The sequence below is a fragment of the Paramormyrops kingsleyae genome, chromosome 23, assembly GCF_048594095.1.
Source record: "Paramormyrops kingsleyae isolate MSU_618 chromosome 23, PKINGS_0.4, whole genome shotgun sequence".
Lineage (NCBI taxonomy): Eukaryota > Metazoa > Chordata > Actinopteri > Osteoglossiformes > Mormyridae > Paramormyrops > Paramormyrops kingsleyae.
Genome location: NC_132819.1, coordinates 16,910,324 through 16,928,414, shown reverse-complemented (window position 1 = coordinate 16,928,414; position 18,091 = coordinate 16,910,324). Strand labels below are relative to the sequence as shown.

The 18,091-nt window shown below is 41.4% G+C and overlaps 1 protein-coding gene across 4 annotated transcripts in view; it reads right to left on the bottom strand.

Annotated features, from left to right (window-relative positions):
* csmd3b (CUB and Sushi multiple domains 3b) overlaps positions 1-16,353 on the bottom strand; it is a 349,538-nt gene extending 333,185 nt beyond the window's left edge. For all 4 annotated transcript variants that reach the window (XM_072705595.1, XM_072705594.1, XM_023811991.2 and 1 more), the window contains exon 1: positions 16,100-16,353. In XM_072705595.1, coding sequence (XP_072561696.1) covers positions 16,100-16,277 — 178 coding nt within the window. In that variant the 5' untranslated portion in view covers positions 16,278-16,353. The remainder of the gene's footprint in view (positions 1-16,099) is intronic.
* Between the last annotated feature and the right edge of the window lie 1,738 nt (positions 16,354-18,091).

Here is an 18,091-nt window from a genome sequence, read left to right as displayed (position 1 = left end):
TCATCCTCAGCAAGTAAGAGATTTTCACAAAACCAGAAAGGTCAAGAAGGTCTCAGAAAGTCCAGACAGATGGTCTTACACCCTAATTACACACAGGGTCTCCGTCGAAAGGAAGCAGAATGGGCACCAAATCTTCCTTCCTAGCATCGGGAGGAAACAGCCTGTCCAATCACTGAGTCTCAGGAGTGATGGCAGATTTTAAAGAACGTCTTAAGATGAAGAAAAATAAGAAAAAAACATTATTGTAGATTAATATCTCATATGTGTCTATATTTGTCGTCTTTTATTCATTCAACTTTTTTCTGCTTTCCTTCTAATTCCTTCTAATATATGCATCTGCACCATATTTCAGGAAATGTTTAAAATAAAAAAAATTTGATGAAAATCAATTGATCACCTTCAGCCAGGCACATATCGCCATGGAAACAGAAAGGACACCTAATTAAAGTGAGAAGCAGGACCACAATTTCAGTTACATAATCCATCGTTCAGAAACTGCTGAAAACACCGTGCCACTTATAACCACAGTTTTTTTTTTTTTGCCAAGTTGTATTTTTAATTATCATTTTGAATTAAAAGATAAATCACAAAGGCTTAATTGGTACCAGCTCGAATCTTGCTGTTCTATAGAACCAGCCCGCAGCTTTACTGATGACAGTACATGGCGACGGGTCAGGTTCTTAATTAATTCCCTGCTCCTGAACACATACATCATGGACGTGTCTTGGAAGCTTACTGGGCAAAAAGTGGAAACGCCGCTTAAAATAGAAACACATCCTTCTGCCGCAGCTCTCTGCAAAAAAACGACTGCTTTTTAATCTCCAAAATAGGTCAATGAAAGTCCCGTGTAACAGTGTGTGTTTCTGGGGAGCTGTCTGCAGGTCCCCCATGCGACTTCAACCCAGCCGCCTGAAGGCCATGCATGCCACCAGGGTGCGCTCTCTCTCAGGTTTACCTGATAAATGGAGGCATCCTTGTTCCCAGACATTTGTCACGGATCATACAGCATGTTCCCATGACTGGTTACCACTGACGTTCATCTTCCCCAGCCGAGGTGCACTGAGGCTGGGGTGTGCTTGTAAACGTGCAAACACACACCCCCCCGCCTCCCCCCAACACATTTAAGTCACAGGAACCCTGTAGAGTGATTAGCAGAGGCCCTGCCAGACGCCCTGTAGTCCTATGTGAAGTATGAAAGCCTTTGCAGATTGAAATCTCTCCATTACGATTTTGGAACCCTTTGATCTGACTCTGTCTTCTAATTAGTTCTACACAATTTAAGGCTTGTCGAAGAGATACTGTCTCTGGCCTTCTGCACGCTCAAGGAAGTTTTACTTTGCACAAAAATGTTCTGAGGGCAGAAGGAAAAATAATTGGTTCAGAGAGATAACCAATCAGATTTTAGAGGATGTTGGTCTAAGCAACTAGAGGAGGCCGGACCAACCAATCAGATATTTTGGTCCCACCTCCTCTAGTTGCTTGGACCCACCTCTTCTACATACCTTCTGCACGTCACTGTCGTAGAACACTGACAGCATGACGAATGACTCTTTTTCTTATATTCTGATATTATTGCTATTATTTTTCTATAATAAGCAATGCCATTTGACTGAAGATTCTCAGGTACAGCAAGGCATAGAGAGAACACCTCCAGTAGGGCGGCGACAGCACTCAGCAGGCAGTTGGTTATTGTGCCCAGCTGAAAACGATCCATGTGGCTCTCCCTGGGACTTTACAGAGCACTCCCACGCCAAACTACCTGGAGAGTAGGAACATTCTAACCCCCTGTGTGGGCAGTCTCACCAAAAACGGACGCAGACTGACAGCTGTGGCACACGACCGCCACCCACCTGCCTGGCTCACCCCCCCAAGGCCCTGCACGAAGACTCCACAGCCCCCACTGACCGCTGAGTGCCAAGGATGACGCACCTGGTCTCCTCAGACTTCACCTCCCTCCCGCTCGCCTACGCGTGCTGTGGATAAACACACTCCTCTGGAGGCTAAATGGCTTCCTCTCTCTCTGGCCCCTTCCTACACGTGACAGGTGTCATTTACACCTGGCATGCCGTCCTGTTGTTTTTAACACATTTTTTCTAAAGAAAGGCTGAAACACACTTACAATCAGTAATGCATGCATTTCGACCTCATACATTACCTTGTATTAAAAAATACAAATTTCCTTATGCATATAAGTGCCAATGGAAATAGAAAATTCATTAAACCGTTTATGACTGATGGCTGTAGTTAATTAGCAGTCAGAATCTGTAGGAGGATGCGAACGTGATAATTTCACAAATAACGCCGACGTCCTGCAACCGTAGCAGAAACCCGAGACACACTGAGTGCCATCAAGCGCTCGGGGCTAATGTACAGAATCTGGCATTAAAAGCGAGTACAGGGAGAGCAGTAAAAAGAGTCCGTAAAAAAGCTTATCACACAACTGCAGGACTTTCTCAGGGGTGACTGGCTGAAAGTTATCACAGCAACAGAGGCAAGTGAGCAAAGTCTTTAGCAAAGTCAGATTAGGGCACTAAAAGGGACGCACTGGAGAGAGGGAAAGAAGTCAGAAAAATGGCATTCACTTTGAGCTGGCAACAACTCCCTCACACCCTGGACAGCAATATACGCCAAGCACCAAAAAAAGGCCTGACCTTTGGACCCCCCCCCAGCCCTAAAAAGAAAACAAACAAACCATACTTAAGATATAGGTGTTTTACAGCAGTAATTTTAAGTTTCACCTAGAAGTTTCCTTAAAGGGATACAAAATTACAACCTACATCACACACAACTATACTTAAAGGGATACAATATTGCAACCTACATTACACAAAACTATACTTAACGGCATATAATATTATAAGCAATACTACACATGACTATGTATATATACACTGTCGGAATAAAATACCAATTTGTACCTTTGAGGGTACAATAACTTGTCACTGTAGCTGTACCCTCAAAGGTCTGCCAATTGTACCCTTAGCTGTAGGTAATTGTACCTTTAAAGGTAAAGAAATGGACTTTGAGGAACATTTTTGTACCATTGGGCTGTACCCCTTCTTCCAGCAATATAGAGTATATAACTGCATCTGTACAGACAAAAATTATATGGGTAAAATGTCAGGTAAAGAAAAAGTCTACCGTTAGTTTTACTATTGCGTCTGCCTCCGTTTGGAAATGTTTCCTGTTGTGTAAAACTAATGATTTTAGAAAAACATGACGGAGATTTTCCAGTGTTTGTGGCTCTGAAATTAACCACATCCATCTGGAATTATGTTTTTAATTCATATTTTTAATGAAATATAATGAAGAATGCTCATTAACGTTAAACAGGTGTTTTTAACGGTCACAGAGGAATCTGCCCCTCATTATTATCTTTAGCTTGTAATATACAGTGCAAACACCTTCAAAGTTTTTCTCACAGATACTGTACATTTAAAATGTTATTTTTGTGCAAATGAACAAATCTCACATTTCACAGTGTGTTAATTATTAAAGCAGCTTTCCAGCATGTACAATGTCAATTGTTTTATTGACTGCGTCCTAATTTACCACAGTAACAGGGTTAGGCAGAATTACATATTAGTGTGTGTGTGTGTTTTTTTGACGTTGTGGGGACCATTTTTCAGGTCTCCACAGAGATCTGTGAATGCAATGAAAAAACTAAAAATGTTTGGTTACTTATGGTTAAGGTTAGGGCTGGGTAGGGGTTAAGGTCATCATGTTAGGATTAGAGTTTTCTCCATGGAAATTAATGGAGAGTCCCCACGAAGCTAAAATTACAAACCCGTGTGTGTCTGAGTGAGGAAGAGAGTTTACGTAAAGGCATCCTAATGACCAAAGACCGCACAGCAGTAGTTCTTCCACACTCTTGCCTCACTGTGAATGTGGCGTTCACCTCAGTAACGGCAGCCTGACCCGCTTCAGACAGCCACACAGCTGAAAAGCAGCATATGGAGGTCCTGAGCGGCTCAGAGTCACCTGCATGACCGAACCCCAAAATTCTTAATCAGTTTGTAGTTACCGTGACATTATGGGGAGAACATACAAACTCCACACACATAGAGCTGGGGACGGAGACTCGAACCCTGGTCCCTGAGGCATGCGGCGACGATACCAAGCACTGCACCACCATGTCCCCCCAAATGAATAATTTCTTATTTTTAAATGTAATATGATAGATTTCAATTAATAAATCTAATAATTTTTTTTACAGCACTATAATGTAGAGTACTGCTTGCACAAATCAATATGTAACTTATAAGTCACAGATTTACCATTCTCAGATCTAGTTTTCAGATTTCATGTTAACTGACATTCCAGTGTTAGACAGCTGTATATGTTTATCATTGACAAAACTGACAAATTTCAAACAGTATTTTTAAAGCCCCCCCCCCCCCACCTGATGATCTTATAGTTGTGTTAAACAGGAAAATTGTCTTTTTCCCTTTTATGGAACTCGAGATAAATTCTCTCTATAGCACACAGCAGCCGCAGGGGAAGGAAATCAGCTGTCAGCATTGAAAAACTGGCACGCATCATTTGGTAAAATAAGGTTAATGAAGGACAAAAGGCATGTTTTGTCTGACATTAAGGCAGCCTAGCATGAACTGTTCGTTACAGGAGCCGCACGGATCGATACCAGACCAGGCAGAGTCTTGCCTGACATGGAAGATAACGAGACCCCGTTCCACCATTGACACATTCTCTGGCTTCTTCTCATGTTTGTGTGTGAGGTCTTGCATCTGCTTGTGTGTGTGTGTGTGTGTGTGTGGCATACAGATAAAAATAAAGAAGAAGCCCTTGACGTTTCATACAGAGCTTGGAAAGCCCTGCAGAAATACTGCATACAATAACACATTTGTATTAGGAACCAGAAAGAGAATAAAATGGCATGAATCAGACTTAAGTGGCAGTAACTCCCCAGGTCTGACATTTGGGTTCAGAGTCCTGGGAATTGGCCTATATGGCTTCCCTCTGCTGGGCCGGTGTGGCCTTCACTATGTCAGTTAAATGTGACAAGGTTACTGCTGCAGGTGGCTCCAATTGCAGCTTGTATGTATCGACACCGGTAGGAGTGACGAGCACAGGAAAATAGCTCCATGATTCAGTCTTAATGCCATTGTTCCATTTCCCTTAGCACAGATTAATGATTCAAACACGTTTCATTCCCTTTTCATGTCAAGAGACACTGTGTCACAAATGAACCGAAATTCTTCTGAAATTCTGAGGATGCTGTGTTATTTCATGTAGAAACTAACCAAATATCATATAATGTATATCGTATAATTGTATTTATGCTCAGTGCAGAGGAGATGGCACGTAAACATAGTCCAGTGACATAAAGGCCAAACCAGATAACATTCTACAGCCTAAATTACAAAACAAAAACAAATTCTGGATCAAACCAGTAGACCTTTTCAACTGGTCAGCACTTCTTACCGGGAGCAACAGATTGAATTGGCGAAACTGACCTTCTATTTGAAAACAAACCATGAAACCAGTCAAAAAACAAATTTAAAGACAGCAGAAGATTAAACCGCTATTGCACTGGAAATTAGCACAGAGGAAAATGGAAAGCACTGCAAGACATGTGAGGCTCCTCTCGATTTTCTCATGAGGATGTGAGCTTAGACAGTTTGCATGTGGTGTAACTGAATAACTAATCCCAGTAGGGGGCCTCGTTATTGCTCTTATACCATGGATTGGGATCGATCTGGTAAGTGGTGTACAAGATGAGTGCTATGTATATAGATAATAACTAATCCATTTTTATTAAAACACATCGGTTTTAATTCCAGTTTTTAAGTAAGGTCTGGTTGATATAGGTTCAGGCAGTGGCCCACGTGTGGTCCCTGTCAATGTGCCTGAAATGCAGTTAGTCAGTGTTTATTTTGACCTGACATTCAAGAAATATTGATCCATAGTCTGATTGGACTCTGGCATTTACATGTGGTCAGATCTCAACACACTAAGTTGTCAAAAACACTTATGAAGGCTTAATCTCATTTAACTGTCTGTGAGTACAATGGTGAAGAAGTGCAGCGCTTCAGTTCTAAACATTCCATAAGAAGCCGTGGTTCAACAGTGCAGTGATATGTCAACTGGAGAAGATTAACGACATACAATAAGCTATTTAAAAGTGAGGGGGTACAACGAAAAAGCCAGGGTGACCAGCAAAACACAGTACAAGTTCCTTATAAAATGAACATTGTATAATGCAAAAGGCCAGGGTTGTGTATTCAGTTCGCCAGTGACCCAACTCAAGAACACTTCATTTGTGATGCACGGGTCTGTGCGGCAACGCAGGCTGTCGAGCAAGTTTGAAAACATGTCATCTCCGTGGAGCAGTAACCTCGTGTGCGAAAGGCCAAAAGTCTACAGCTAGAAGCCTTGGAAAGATACCAGATGAGCTCTGACAGGTGCTGAAAACGTAAGTCTAGGATAAAAATGGAAAGAAAATCAAAGTGTCTACCCCAAGACTAACAGAAACTGACTAAATATAAGATGTTCTCTGCCATATCTGATGTTCAGTCTGCTTGTTATTTACCAGTCATGAAACTTCAATTCCAACCATACAGTACATCTTCTGCATTCCTAATTTTGCTTGTTTGGCATAAAAAAAACCAAATAAGATTCATTTTATTAATTTAATTACCCATAAAAATGTCACTGACATAGTCAGATCATTACAAAAAGTTTTCTGTCCTAGTACGTACGGGGAATTGTAAAAATCTCTGTTTCTCATTCTTCAATTTTGCTTCATACATAACAACATTTGCTACTAACAAGGAATATGTATGCTGTTTCTGCTCTTCCCCCGTATGGAGATTATTACATTATCTGTCCCAGCAGTCCACCAGCGATTCCCTGCTGATCTGACATCTATTGACACCTCGCTCTTTGAAATAAACCAGATTGTTTGTCTTGCAAAGGGGCCTCTCAGTGTTCTGATGCGGGGAAAAAAATAGAAGTGAGACATTTGGAATATCAGACACCTGCAGCTCCCGTCGTAATTACAGCTCTCTCCTAGACACCTTCCAGTACATGTGCTCGTTGAACATTTACACTCATGATAGGCGCTGTCACTGCACGTGCACACTTACGAATGGCACAGACGGAAGTGTAAATCGTCTCTTTTATGATAACACACGTAATGGCTCGCTAACAGAGAGCAATTGGCTGTTGCTCACTCTATAGATCTGAGCCTAATTTTGATCCTTAGAAATGAGTAATCCCACACTGACAAATCATAAAGTAAATGATCACTATTAATATTATTATTAAGGATAATAATACCGACACCCTTTTGAGACAACACAGTTTCCTTAAAATGGATCATTTAATGCTTTGCTGTTTTAAATATGAACGGAATGAAAAAACAAAAGGCAAAAACTAAGTGTGTGTGTGTGTGTGTGTATGTATATACACACACACACACACGCCTACTACATACTGTAAAATGCAATATCGCTAATCTGGAACCGTCACGTAGCCTTAGGGTGCTAATGTGGCCCTTAGAGAGACAAACAGAGCACTGATCAGAAGGGTAATCAGTAGCTCCCTAAACGTCCTGTAGTGTTTGATAGGTTACACCCAGGACTTAAATATGCAACCCCACGTCAGAAAAAAGTTAGAATGTATGTATGTAAATTTATAATGAAAACATTGACTTGCAAATTATGTTTGACCTGTTTTACATTGTGAACAACACAACAGCACAATTTTTGATGTTTTACCTCGTGAATTTTGTCTTTTGTTTTTTTTTCAAAATAAACACATTTTAAGTCTTGCAACATATTTCAAATAAAGTTGGAACAGTAAAACATTTACCACTTTGTAATGTTGCCATTATTAAGTTCAGGGACATTTGGGGACTGAAGTCACAAAGTGATGAAGCTTTTTAGGTATAATTTTGTCTTAAGAAGTCTTAAGGTGTGCAACAGTACGGGGTCTGCATTGTCACATTTTGCATTTCAAACTGCACCACACATTCTCTGTTGGAGACCGGTTGGGACCCGCACCCTCTTCTTCTGCAGCCATGCCTTTGTGGTGTGTGCAGAATGTGGTTTTGCATTGTCTTGTTGAAGTATGCATGGGCGTCCCTGGAAAAGATGTTGTCTTGAAGGCAGCATATGTTGCTCCAAAATCTCTATGTACTTTCTCGGCATTAATAGTCTCTTAAAGGTGCATTAAAGTCTCCTTTGCCAAAGGCGCTGAAACAACCCTCGTTTTTGGATTTGTTAAACAGCCTGGGTGGGTCTCTTCATCTTTTCATCTGTGAGACGGTCCAGAGCACATGGCGTACATTTCTTCCAAAAAAAAAACTTGAAATATTCATTTGTCTGACCACGATACACATTTCAACTGTACGACTGTCCATCACAGATGCCTCAGAGCCCAGCGAATTCGACGCTCCTGGACACAGTTACCCTATGCCTTTCGTTTGGCACTGTAAAGTTATATCTGGCATGTGTGAATGTAACTTCATATTAAAATGCTTGACCAAAGGTTTGCCAAAGTAATCCTGAGCCCATATGGTTATATCGATTATAGATGAATGACGGTTCTTTATGCAGTACCGTCTGAGTGATCGGAGATCACGGTTATTAAGCTTAGGCCTGCGATCTTACTCTTTATGCACAGAAATTCCTCCATATTCCTTGGATATTTTAATTATGTTATGCTCCAGAGATGATGCAAAATCCAAATTACCTCCCATCTTCCTTCGAGAAACATTGTTGTTAAACATCTCGATGACTTTCACACATGTTAGCTGGCAGATTGGTGATCTCCAGCCCGTTTTTGCTCCTTCGCGGCCGGAGCTTTTCCTGGATGCTACTTTCGTTCCAGATCATGATTACAATCACCTGCTGACATTACCTGTTCCAAATCATCCCATTGCTTCATTATTTTACCTCATTACTAATCCGAAATTGCTCCTGTCCTGACTTTTTTGGAATGTGTTGCAGGCATAAATGACTGCAATGGATGTATGTTTACAAATGAAATAAAGCTGATCAGACAAAACATGAAATATCTTGCGTTCATACTGTCTGCAATGGAATACAAGTCAAAGTAATGTTAGAAATCATCGCTTTCTTTTTTTATTTGCATTCTCTATACTGTCCTAACTTTTCCTGATTTGGGGGTGTAGCCCAGCTCCGCCTCCTTATGTCCAAATCACACCTTCCTGGAGTGCAGCTCCGCCTCCTTATGTCCAAATCACACCTTTCTGGAGTGCAGCTCCGCCTCCTTATGTCCAAATCACACCTTCCTGGAGTGCAGCTCCGCCTCCTTATGTCCAAATCACACCTTTCTGGAGTGCAGCTCCGCCTCCTTATGTCCAAATCACACCTTTCTGGAGTGCAGCTCCGCCTCCTTATGTCCAAATCACACCTTTCTGGAGTGCAGCTCCGCCTCCTTATGTCCAAATCACACCTTCCTGGAGTGCAGCTCCGCCTCCTTATGTCCAAATCACACCTTTCTGGAGTGCAGCTCCGCCTCCTTATGTCCAAATCACACCTTCCTGGAGTGCAGCTCCGCCTCCTTATGTCCAAATCACACCTTTCTGGAGTGCAGCTCCGCCTCCTTATGTCCAAATCACACCTTTCTGGAGTGCAGCTCCGCCTCCTTATGTCCAAATCACACCTTCCTGGAGTGCAGCTCCGCCTCCTTATGTCCAAATCACACCTTTCTGGAGTGCAGCTCCGCCTCCTTATGTCCAAATCACACCTTTCTGGAGTGCAGCTCAGCCTCCTTCAATGTTAACCTTTTTTCTTAATGTCCCAAAATTTAGTAAAATACTTCAAATGAAGAGTTTAATTAAAGGTCAGTTAGGGCCAAAAATCATATTTTTTTCATTAGCTTTAATATTAATTTTCAGTGGTATCTCTGACTAGACATTCATGTCTGGAATGGGTGAGATATTCCTACAAGACGCCTTGATTTCTGCCCCATGTTTTGGTCTTTTGGCTTATTCCACTTACCGTACTGCTGGCAAAACTTCACTTACCAGCTAGACTCTGCTGTGTAAGAAGCGATCCATGAATAACTTGATATTTTAATGCATTTTCATAGGGACATTATGAATGAAGCAAGAATACAACTTTTAATGATAAGCCATTTTGATGCATTTTAAAGTTTCAATTACATGTTTTTTAATCAAGTACCATTTAACCACGAGATATGTACAATACCCATATCAAATAAAAATAACTTTTTGAACATACTGCATCTTTAAGATCGCGATCATAAATACATATAAAAACTAACAAACTAATGTACAGACGGCATATTCAGGACACCCCCCCCCCCAACAGGACCCCCCTTCCTCTCTGATTCTAATTTGACCCCTGGTTATTCCAGCACGCAAACGGTAGCCCTATGTGATTGCAGTGCTGTGAGTGCACCATCTTTAAAAGGAACTGGCCTGTAAACATTACACTGCACACTGCAAGCTTCTGACACTAAACTCACTGCTGTAAAAATGTCCAGCTTGATTAATTTATTGCTGCCATGACAACCAGGTTTAATAATGCCCAGAAGCTAACAGCTGTGGCCACTGTCAAGGCAGGTGAGATGAGCTTGGGGTCCACCGCTTGCTTCTTTATGACCCGCCGGCTACCTGGGTCTCCGTTGACGTGCTACAACACGTATCGCATGTGCTTTTACGGCCGAGATTTACAGCATACGCGTTATTTAACATCCCCTGCGCGAAGCGTCATGCTGCAGCACAGAAAGGCTCTGACCTGACTGGATATTGCACAGGTGCGGTGATAAAAAGGACAATGGAAAAGGGGCAGAAAAAGGAAGGAAGGGCTGCTAAGACCCGAAAGCCGTTAAAGTTTAACATTTTGCTGTTTAATTTTAGACGCCCAAATGGGTCTCATGATGCATCCAGGGTTGGTACTGGTACCAGAATGCCATGACCCCTATGCAAGGGTGGTCACCAGGGTAACCGTGAGTGATGGGCTATATATGTACTTGGAACAAGACCTTTAGAGTATGATGCGTTTCTGGATTATCAAAAATCCTGGCATTTACCCCATTGAACCCAGAAGCACTTAAGACACCAAAGCGACACTGATGAACGCCTTTGACCACAGGTGTGATGCGTGTGAGACAATCAACACGACCTCAGCCCATGGGAGCCTGAGATACACACATATCCATGCAGATGAACACACAAAACATTTGCAAAAATAAAGCCACAAAGTGATGCAAGTACCCTATGACGTATTACTAGACAAGAAATGCTAGTATGACGTATTACTAAACAATTTGTTTATTCCATTATATTATTGCATTTTCAGCAAAACCCCTACACCACAGGACAATATAGAAAGAGTAATCATACAGCATCAGAATATATAGAAAAACCTGAGATGAGAACCATACTATATATATGTTTACATTTTGCCTATGATTAGAACCGTATTCAATTAAACACCAAAAGCATAATATGTTTGTATTGTATTTTGACCACGAAGCAAGATGAATAGGCCAGATGATTGCTAAAGAAAGACATTCCAGACAGAGGAATACCCACAACCTGTTGGATAAATCAGGACTATCACTCCTTCACAGACAGCACAGGAATATTATTTCAGAACCTCAACAAGAGAGGAAATAATGGCAATAATTATGGAGAATCTTTGTATTGAGTGATAAAATATTCAGGACTTGCTAGAAAGCAACATGTGGGAAAATCACAGACAGTATAAATGCTTCAGTGAAAGACAAAAGGCAAAATTGATAAATACAATAACGATGTGATGTAAATAATTATAATAAAGGAGACTTCATATTCGGTATCAGAGTCAGAAAGTCGTGTTTATGATATACGTCAGTGCTTCCCAACCATTCCTCTGCCACAGCATGCTGGGTGACAAACACTGTTATACATAAAACATGCCTAAGTCATACAATCAATTCTGAATTATTACTGGCAAACTTGTGTATGAATAATGGAAAGGAAAGCAACGCATCCTTGTAAAAACGCGCTGCGTGTTGCTGTGACTTCGGTGCCATGTGGCTTCCTGCACGCAGCACCGACTCTCATTTCCTGTAGCACCTGAGGTCTCCTGAAGCTCAAAGCACTTCCACTAAGAGGAGAGTGAAAAATGACACTCCTGGTGTCAGCCAACAGGTACTAAACCTCAAAACTAAGGCTCTTTATAGTTCCAATAGACCGGACAGCCATTAATTTACTGGGCCAGAGGAATTGTCGCTCTTTTTATGCCTTATATTTCAGGCCCCCTTGCAAAGTCTACAAATGCTTGGTCTTAGTCTTCAGTGGTCACATTAAATGATCTGTTTATATGTCTTGCCTGCATTGTTTTTGGGCTCTGGTGGACCTGCAAGATGTGTCTCATCTCTATACAGCAGTGTTTCCCAAACCAGCCCTCAGGGACCCACAGACAGTCCCGGCAGCGAGATGGGAGGGAGCAAAATTGTTTACCGTCTGGCAGGGAGCTCAGAGGGAGCAAAAACCTGGACCTGCTGTGGGTCCCTGAGGACCGGACTGGGAAACACTGCTGTACGCGGATTAGCCCCCACCACTCTAGGCAAGAGGAGACCCAAAAGCGGACCCTACATCTGCTCTGCAAACCGGCCCAGCTTGGAAATTCATTTCACTTCCATTCTGACCGTGAAACTGAGATACGCGCAAAAATGTAGGCAGCTTGCCATGCTCTGAAAAATGCAGAGAAGAGTGCAAAGGCATTTCTGAAGAAATTATCTGATACCTTCAAGCATATACTTCCTCTCACAAATGTGTCAGCTCGGTATCTGAAGCCATCTTATTTTAAAGGTGAACCCCCCTCCCCCCTCCCCACTGCCCTTATAGGTCCGTATTACTAATTATTTTCTTCTGACTGTCATTGAGAATCGCTTGTTTGTTTCAAACTTTTCAGCTAGTTAGCGCTTGTTTCCCACTTGTTATATACTGTACCACCTCATTTATGTTAAACTGCTCCACGTGTATCAGAGAACAAGGTTGACTTAGAGGACTTTGGGAACAGAAAAATCTAAGCGAAAAGCAGCACAAAGAAAGTGAGCCACAGGTCACAGTTATTGACACTGTCGGCCATAAAACGGCAAATTATAAACGCCTGAGATACCGGGAGAGTTCACAGCCATGATAATTAGATTGAATGAGACTGCCAATCTGTCATTATCAGAACATCAGCTTCAGACATTTTTTGCCAAATATATTTGGCATTTTTTTAAGTGAGAGTATAACACGGTTTCTTGAATGGGAACTTGATTGAACAATCACTGCTATCAATCACGGCTGACAAATACAACTGTCAAATGTATCAGCTAATGAATGTTGTTACGCACAATGAAAATGAACACGGTGGGAGTGACAGGTCTCCTTTACAGGGTTTCGACTCCAGAAGCCCTCTGGCCCTGCGACCGCCAATTCCGCGGCCGGTTTCAGGCAGCTGTCGCTGGACAGAAGTCATGTTAGGGGCCACAAATAGCAAAACCAGACACGAATATCACGATAACACAATCGACCGAACAGCGTTACAAAAATTATAAATCACAAAATACTATGTAATATTAAAATGATAAATAAATATCCGGTAAAGTAAAACCTATTGTCGTACTAAAATATACAAAACTCTAAAATTATAATTCTACACATAAAGCATTATGATTTGACAAGCATTATGATGCAGTTTACGATTTCGAAATGAAAGAACTGACTGTAACCGGGAATGCGTGCATGAAATCGAAATGTGCAGCCATGGAGTTTAATATGTTAATGTTTCTCTACTTTGGCGCAGCCGGTATTCAGCCTCCAGGGTCAGAGGTAAAAAAGCCACAAGAGCCCCGTCACTAATGCGCTCGCCGGGCGCTATACAGCCTGTCCTTGCGGAACTTACTCACTGAATGAGTGACGCATATAGAAACGACATGCGGTTCGCAATATTCGGCCGCGGCATGCATCAGATTAAAACTGCCGACGCCTAATGGCAGAATAACAAAATAAATCATCAATATGCAGAATATTAATAGAACACTAATAGTAATGATGCCCTATTAGGAGTAGCGGGTTTTGAATTTCAGAAGCCACCATTTGCATACTGAACAGCCTACCTTAATGGCTTAGGTGGATAAGATATTTTAATAAAGAAAATACTTCCTTGCCACCGGCGCTGTTGCTTTTATACGGGGGAAATAACCAATGACAGTAACCTAAAAGGTTAAAACCGGGGATTTTAGCGATGCCCCGAAGAGGCTTTTTTACGCATCGATGGTGAGACCCTCCATTACTTCCCAGTGTAAATGTGGATATAGGTATGCTAACAGCGTGTTCTACTGGCATCTAACTGCGGGGGGCATTTACCCCAGTAGATGCAGGTGGTAAGGCATCTCAGGGTGCTAAATCGGGTGATCGGATACATATTATAAGGAAGTTTCTCTTCCTTTCCGTGTGGTTTACGGATTTAGTTGATTGTATGAATTATTGGCGGTATCTCCTTACACTGCCACCACGCGTTAGGTTATCGGCAGACAAGCGAGAAAGGCGACTGTAGATTACTTTTCAAATATTTTTTTTAAATAACTAAATTGTATCGAATTAAATAAACTGTTAAAGTATAAGCCCGGCATGTCCATCGAGGAGCTGAACGCATGATGTCCTATTATCAAGAGTCCAGGTCTAAGAGATTCACGTTCTGCTAGACATCGATGCCGCAAATATCACCGGCGATACTAAGGAAAGACGTTGCCTAACTTAGGCAAGATACGCGCGCAGAACCGGCATAATAAAACCGTCTCTGAATTACATATATGCAGAATCCAACACACTGACATGCAATGCAATTTGCAATGTCCAGTATCCTTTCGCCCCCTATTTCTTTATATCTTTATATATCCTCCCGTCCGCCCTTCCAACTAAACCAAAACGCCATATTCAAGAGATATGTATTCAATGTATTAAATATTTTCCGTTATACTGATAATGCATTTTTTGCTTTTCAGACGCAAATATGTAGGACTGAAACGTTGATTCAATTGGCAAAACGATCACAAGTGATGTAACAGTAGGCTACTGGGAGATCGTATACCAGTCTACCTACATAATAAAAGATCAGACTGCAGAAATTTCCTAGTACACAAACGCGATATTTTCTCTCTCAGCATTGGGCTTGCGTTTGGAAAATGATCTTGCTGAATAATAATCATCACTCCCATCGGTAACCCATATCTAAATCCCCTTTGTCTAAACGTTTAGAGAGCGCAACAGTTAAAAGGGTGAAATCACAGTACAAGAAAGGATCCAGTATTGAGATCAACACAGGGATCGTCCCGTTTTGCTTGAGAGATGCGTGGTGGCGATCACACGTTTTCTGTCAATAGCGTGTGTGTTTTAACTAACACTTTGCTTTTATAGATAAAGCCCTTTAATGACATCCAAACATAGTGGGACCCATATCTTTGCGTTTTCTTATACTGCACATCTCACGAATTCCCCATCCGCTTAATGATTTTCTTCATAAAACCCCGGTAAGCCAGGAGTGTGAACACAGTGTAAAATATGGTCCATTAAAGTCAGAGAGAATTATCTTGTACTTAAATATAACTAAAGACCCGATAGCAGCTTTACATTTTCTGTCGTTTAAGGGTTTTAAAGGAAAATCCTCGGATGTTTGAACCACGGTATGTATTTAACGTAAAGAATTTTAAAAGGCGACACGTTAACGTTCCATAATTTTTTTTTAGAAACAGTGTAAAATGTCACAGAACCGCGTTCACACGAATCCAACACGCATAAAACATAGCAAAACGCACAACTTGCAGTATGTGATAATCCCAAACAATTCACTAGTTAATAGGTATTTGAAGCAACTCACGTATCGGCTTGAGCATACTGCAAGAATATTTATTGAGCCCCCGCTCAATGCCTGCATTGAACTGCGCGCCTGGCAAGTAAATGCGATCCCTTAACTCCAACCTATTTTCATGGATTTTTGCAGCACAGCCGGATCTTCTCATACAAAACAGATTTCGCCTTGTTTTAGCAACAATGTAACATTAATCCCATTACGGTATTAAATGCAATCGACGGGTGAATACTGACCTCGCACACATGTGATCATCATTAAAAAAACGAGATTCCAAAATATAACTCCGCTTTTAATCCGCATTTTCTTAGCTAGAAAAAAGTCCGCTAGACCACATTTAATACATCCTCTTTTGAAAATGTGGAAAATTTCCGCCGACCTTGCGTAGTAACCCTCTTTATTAATTTCTTTCATATTCACATCAAGCTAGTGAGTGTTTTTCGGTGGCTATTCCTCAGCCGGCGCAGTGTGTGCTGCCGCTCTAGCTGGTTTGCGGTCACAGCTCCAAGTGAGCGGCGGTTCTGGGATACCACAGCAACCTTGACGAGGACTCAACCATCTCTCCAAAAGGGGCACAGAGCCTCCCCGCTACTCCTGCAAGTCTATCCTCGCTTAATAACTTTTCATCTCTTCTGACTTCGTTTCCCCGCAAATATTTCCACCTAAACAAAGACAATAATGCGTTAAATGATTAAGCAAGAGATCTACCCGGGCAAAATTAGATCAGCAACCAAGCGAGCAAGTAATGAAATATATATCTATATACAAAAATAGACGAGACTGACATGCGTGCAAAGGGGGTGCTTTTGATCAAATTCAAGTTATTTTTACGTATCTGTGAAATTGGTCAAACGGCAATAATTATTGCGCAGAATTAAGTGGTTGCAATCGTCTCTTATGGCATCTCAATTACAACCTCCATCGTTTATGATACATTAAAGCTGTGGCCATTTGACAAATTAATATAGTATAGGTTCTAATTTTGCTAATTTTAGCACCTATATAAATTTTACCTCCGCTTTAAAAAGAAGTTATTTTTGAGCAGATAAATCCTATATTTACCTCTGCGGAACTGAAGAATTGTTCACAGAATTAATAATAAAAAAAATGTAAAAAAATAAATAAATAAACCGATGCGATTTTAAGACCAGCAGAGATGAGTTTTCTAATGAAATAGGTACAGCGTAACTTGATCTAATTTACCTAGCATTTTTTTTAAACTTCCAGGCTGAAAATATATTTTCAGGGTTAAGATAGTAGTGCAGAAGGACGCTTCTGCCATCTACAGGCTATGGGCCTATGATCTCAAAATCATTCTCTCAATGCCCATCACAGGAGTCTGAAAGGCACATTCACGCACCCACAGACATACAGACATACATGAACACCCACCACCGGCTGGCTTTCGGATATTCTGTTCACCAGAACGGGCAAAATTAAAAAATGTAGTTGCTCTGTTGATTTCAATGTCCATTACGCTTTTTGTATACATTAGGGCATTCTTTATTTATGTAGCCTATATGCTCGTTTTTGCATTCATTGGCACAATTACGATAGTTTTATTTCTCTGAAAAGCGAAAAGACAGGTTTAATAAAATTCTGAGCCACCCTATGCGCTGAGACCTTTGTAACGATCTGCATAGGACATCTGAATATTCATTATCTGATTAGTTCCTAATATATTTCTGCAGACCAGGGTCTCGTTTTGCATGTGCTTACATTACGTCGGTTTTTGCGGGAATGAATCCAAGCTAAAAGGAGAATATAATGACTAAGTTAAAGTTGAAAAGGTCTGAAAGGTATCGTGCCAGTTAGGCTGCTACAGTGCTAGTCCGATCGTTTTATCGTTATGCGGCGGAATCATAAGAGGGATCGGAAGGCGGGAGCTCTCCGAGGTCCTGATCTGCGGATGGACGCGTAGCTTTAATGCTGAACGCTATTGCATGGCTATTTCGCGATAAAGAGCGCGATGCAATACGCCTTACTAATGCCAGATCGAAGCGACGTTTGCAAATGCCGTTTTAAAGGTGTTCTTAAAAGGACAAGACGGCAAGAAAGCGAGGGGGTCGCTATGTAAATATAATCAGCACTAAAGATATACAGTACACCCATGATGGAAATCAGGTTTTACCACTGGACGTGTCCGAGGAAGGAATTTCAAGTAGGAATGTAAATATGCGACACACTCTTAGGGCTGACTCTGCATTTCCCGTTAATGAGCTCAAAGC